General features: G+C 40.2%; 1 protein-coding gene across 1 annotated transcript in view; it reads right to left on the reverse strand.

Moving 5' to 3' along the window:
* The window catches only part of TMEM87B (transmembrane protein 87B), a 69,200-nt gene that overhangs the window by 59,481 nt on the left and 4,416 nt on the right, over positions 1-5,303 (reverse strand). Inside the window, exon 2 of the mRNA XM_011953087.1 lies at positions 355-446. Coding sequence (XP_011808477.1) covers positions 355-446 — 92 coding nt within the window. The remainder of the gene's footprint in view (positions 1-354; positions 447-5,303) is intronic.

Consider the following 5,303-nt stretch of genomic DNA (forward strand, 5'->3'; position numbering starts at 1 on the left):
AGACTCCGTCTCAAAAAAAATAAAAAATAAAAAATAAAAAAATAAAAGTGAAACATTTACACTTCTTTCACAAATTAAGCATTTATTCGTATGTACAGCATCTTTATCAATGACTCCTACGTGCCTGAATTTAAACATTTACTAACATTTTTCATAACATACAAGGCAACTAAACGCTTGTAGTCTTCTCAGCACATAACTTGGTTTATTGCCATAAGTCCCAAAATGAATCTGTGGCACTTCTAAAACTATAATCTCTATTTCTAGCCTCCTCACTTGATGAGCTAATAAATCTTTATACTCATAATTTTCCTTCATAGCTTTATATACATTAAAAACTTGTGTTTTACTTACTTCCAGATTAGAATAGTCATTGTGACAGGTATGATACTTCAAATGCCACACTATGGTAAACTTCACAGGCCCAGAACAATGGAATGACTTAACTGTTTAGAAAAAGAAAGTCTCGTTTTACATGAATAATACATACACTCTAATATAAACTTAAGGTTTTGAGAATGCAATTAAAAATAGGCTACTTTAGTGTAACAATGAGTAAAACATTACCTAATTTCTCCAAAAAGTCAGTGTAAAATGAGACAGATAAAAATTCATTAAATTGTTATAGTTAACCAAAAGCTGCTGTAATTCTGTTCATTTCATCTGTAAGTCTAATATTAAATAAACTGAGTGGCCTGATATGCTAAGTCACTGCTTATTTCACTCTCAAACATTTTTCTCACTTACATATTCATTCAAAATATACTGAGTGAGCCCCATCCTGCGTGCCAGGAAGAGCTATGATGGTAAATGAGAACAATGCCTGTCTCTGACTTAAGAGGTACTGGAGGAGAGTTTTAACAACTAAACAGGCACTTTCAGTCGTCGCAGAGGCTGGGAACAGTCAAGGCAGCACTGAGCAGGTCACCTATCATAGCCCAGGAGAGCATGAAGAATGGGCTCTGGGTAAGCTAGGTGGAGGAGGAGACCTGTAACTTGAAGGAAGAGCAGGAGTTAGCCAGGTGAAGAGAAGGGTGGACCACACATGTAAATGCCCAGGCTGAGGGAAAGCATGGCATGAGTGTGACCTCTGAAAATAGTCTGCTATGCTTAGAACACAGGTTGGGGAAAGGAGAAAGAGTTGAAGCTGGAGAAGTGCTGGGGAAAATTCATGAGGTCTTACGCCCTGCTGAGGAGTCTGGCCTTTCTTTTGAATGATCCAGGTAAGAGGGTGATATGAATAGGCCGACTGAAAAGCATTAAGTCTGGAGTTAAGGAGAGCTCTGTTGGGAACGTCCTCACGACACGGCAGCTGGCTTACCCCAGAGTGAGTGATTAGAGAGAGAGCAAAGATGCAGCCACAGTATCTTTTATAACTTAGCCTCAGAAGGGATGTGCCATTATTTCTACCATGCTCCATCAGTCACTCAGACCAACTCTGATAAAATGTGTTAGAGGACTACACAAGATCATGAATAACAGGAAGCAAGGATCATTGGGAGTCATCTCAAAGGCTGATAATGACGAAGAGCGAAACGAAACTGAGACCAGAGATTCAAGTTCAAGAGACTGAGGCTGGTAGATTTTCTGGGGGACAGTACCCAAGAGATGGAAGCTACATAGAGAAAGAGAGAGAGAGAAGTCTGCTTAGTGATACCCTGGAGCTTCTGGCTGAAGGGCAGCCTGCCCATGCGTGGGAAGCCCAACAATTCTCAGAGCTCGCACTGAGCTGGGAACTATTGTAGTTTCCACTAGCCAGATTGGAGAGGCCTCAGTAAATATACCAGGTACTTGGAAGACAAGCAGAAAGACCACACCACAGAAGTACTGCTAAGCTTGCCCTAGACAAAAGGCTACTGCAAAAGAACTTAACAAGAAAACTGGAAAGCATCAAACAGACCCACGAGGAATTTAAATGTCTGCTAGAACAAAGCTGTTAAAGGACTACAATGTCCTCCAGCACTCGAGAATGTAAAATTCACAATATTGACCGACCAAACAAACAAGAAGCCTGCTTGGATTTTGATTAGGATTAAACTGAATCTATAGACCAATCTGGGGAGAACTGACAGTATGATGTTTGCTACAGATTTTTCATAGATGCCCTTTATCAGGTTGAGGAAGTTTCCTTCTATTTCTAACTTTCTTAGAGTTTCTATCATGAATGGGTGTTGAATTTTTTTCAAATGCTCTTTCTGTATACTTTGAGATGATCATATGGTACATTTCTTATATTCTGTTAATATGGTGAATTACATTGAGAGATTTTTTGAGCACAGGCTCCACATGACTTGAATGAGACAGCAGAAAAAAGGTTGCGTTTAAAAAGCCAGATATCAGATCTCCCAAATGGCACGGATATAAATCCAAGGGACCAGTCCTTAGTTTTATAAGCACTAAAATCTGGCTCTGTGAAAACACAGATTCTTATCTCACCCTTTCCCCATGGCAGATGTACAAATGAGAATGCTCAATTACTCACTTCCAATGAACAGAAACTGTAAACTGGGCTAGTAATGATCAACTCTTTCCCTTCAGCATGCCTCCCTGGAGGCCCAATACGGATGAGAAGGTGATTTGGTGAGCATGGCACCAGAACAAAGAGGCTCAGGTGGATGCTATTATCTACACCTGCCAGTCCCATGGCATAGCTGTGGTCATGGTTCAAGAAAACCTCTCTCCCAACAATGCTGATGGACATGACCAGCATTTGCCTGACTAAACCCTAGTTTTATTATGCTTTTGCTCTTAAATCCCTCATGCTGTCCCATCCTTTCTTTAGATAAGTTAGTAACAACGTCTTGATTGTCGTCTACCCATAGGTTGATCTCAGGCATTTATAATGATTTTTAAAAATCAAATTCTGTTTCAGTGGCTGACATTACTTTTTTATTCCCATATAACTTTTTGTCAGCACCAGACTGAGTTTCTTTTAAATCCTCTTTGTCTAGACTTTGAGACATGAATTCATTAAATAAACAGATGCCAAAATTTTTTTCTCACTCACCTTGGACTTCAGTTTCCTCTTACCAAGCTCTTATCACCACTGATGATTGATATTACAGAGCTGCTTTAAACCACCTCTGCTTTCTAGCTGCTGGCTAGCCTGACTTCCCTCAGGAAAGACCCGTAACAGGCAGAATCGCCCCCAACAAATGAGCAGAGCATGATCTGTTGCGTGAAAGAGGAAAGAGGCACGGCTTTGGATCCTGTAGAAGCCAGTTTGCTCTAGCCAGCAAAAAACTGCTCCTTATCCTGAGACTTTAACTCTGGCAACAATTTTCCTAGTTAGGTTACTGGAAACAATAAGAGGAATTGGGCCACAGTGAATATGATCCAATGTAAATCCAGTGAAATTCTTAAAAAACCTTGGTAGTTCTGGTGTATCAGTATTGACACAGAAAAGACAGTCCCTACCTAATGAATATTTTAACTTTTATCAACCTTAAAACTCTAATTAACATGTTATCCAGCAATTCTTACTTCTTACAAGGATATGTACATTTTGAAAATTTTCAAGGCCATAATGGGTTTATCATAATCATGACATTTCATATATTCATAAAAACAATTTATCTAGTTTTAAAAATCTGAGACTCAAAGTCAAATTTCACAAAAACCAAATGCTTTTTTGCTTATTAGACTTTAATTATAATTTTCACAAAATGATTCATATTACATTTTCTGAAAGAGGATCAGAAAAATCCATTCTTGTGGGTCATGCCTGTAATCCCAGCACTTTGGGAGGCTGAGGTGAGTGGATTACCTGGGGTCAGCAGTTCGAGACCAGCCTAGCCAACACGGTGAAACCCCATCTCTACTAAAAATACAAAAATTTGCCAGGTGTGGTGGCGTTCAGCTGTAATCTCAGCTACTAGGGAGGCTGAGGCAGGAGAATCACTTGAACCTGGGAGGCGGGGGTTGCAGTGAGCCAAGATCGTGCCATTGTACTCCAGCCTGGGTGACAGAGAAAGACTCCGTCTCAAGAAAAAAAAAAAAAAAAAAAAAAAAAAAAAAAAGACAATATTGGGACACTGGTGATTTTTTTTTTTGAAGACAAGGTCTCACTGTCTCCCAGGCTGGAGTACAGTGGTGCAATCACAGCACACTGCAACTTTGAACTCCCGGACTCAAGGGATCCTCTGGCCTGAGCCTCTTGAACAGCTGGGACTATAGGCACATGCCACTGTGCCTGGCTAATTTTTAAATTTTTTGTAGAGACAGGGTCTCACTTGTTGCCCAGGCTGGTCTTTAACTCCTGGGCTCAAGTAATCCTCTCCCAAAGTGCAGCTTCCCAAAGTGCAGGAATTACAGGAGTGAGCCACCCTGCCCCGCTGCAAAATTTTAATAAGGTTTATATATAATAGCATCATATCAGTGTTAAATTTGAATTCTATAATTATGCTGTGAAAAACATAAATGAATATCTCTGTGTTTAGGAAATTTACATTGAAGTATTTAGTGTGAAGGTGTAAAATATTTAGAGGTAAAACCAAAAAGGCAGTGTTCAAGGAAAATGGCATGGTTCAATCCAAATAGAAATATAATACTAACAAAAATATAGAAAGCCAGCCACAATGGCTCACATCTATAATCCCAGAGACTCTGGAGGCTACCTGAGGCAACCTGCCAGGAGGGTCGCTTGAGCCCAGGAGTTCAAGTCTGGAGTGAGCCATGATTGCACCACTGTACTCCAGCCTGGGTGACAAAGAGAGATCTCATATGTATTTATATGTATATGCATATACATGTACAGGTATATGTACATATATATGTATATGTATACCCATATATACATATATAATTTTAAAAAATAAAAATGTGGAAACCCATATATTATTCAAGGTAGAAGCCAAACAGGTAACAGAGAATCTGAAAAGGAAACAATCCCAAGCAACCATCATGAAGAGAAGCAACCATCTCTTCATGAGAATCATGAAGAGAAACACCTTGCTGAGAGCCCAGTGCACATCCCAGGAGGAAGAATCCCAGGCTTCAGAGCCAGGTGCAGGAAAAGCCTTCCTCAGCACAGCCACTTTCTCCTTCTCTCTCAGTCTCCTCTGCCTTTCCCCAGATATCTCCTTTCTTCTCCTCACCTCTTTCTGCGATCTACTTGTGCTCACTAAATCTACTTGTACTCAATAAATCTACTTGTACTCAATAGATTTCACAGTTCTAGGTTCCCTATAATTTTTTTTAAAAGTGAAACATTTGGCCGGGCGCGGTGGCTCAAGCCTGTAATCCCAGCACTTTGGGAGGCCGAGACGGGCGGATCACAAGGTCAGGAGATCGAGACCATCCTG

This window comes from Colobus angolensis, unplaced genomic scaffold (genome assembly GCF_000951035.1).
Source record: "Colobus angolensis palliatus isolate OR3802 unplaced genomic scaffold, Cang.pa_1.0 Scaffold356, whole genome shotgun sequence".
Taxonomy (NCBI): Eukaryota; Metazoa; Chordata; class Mammalia; order Primates; family Cercopithecidae; genus Colobus; species Colobus angolensis.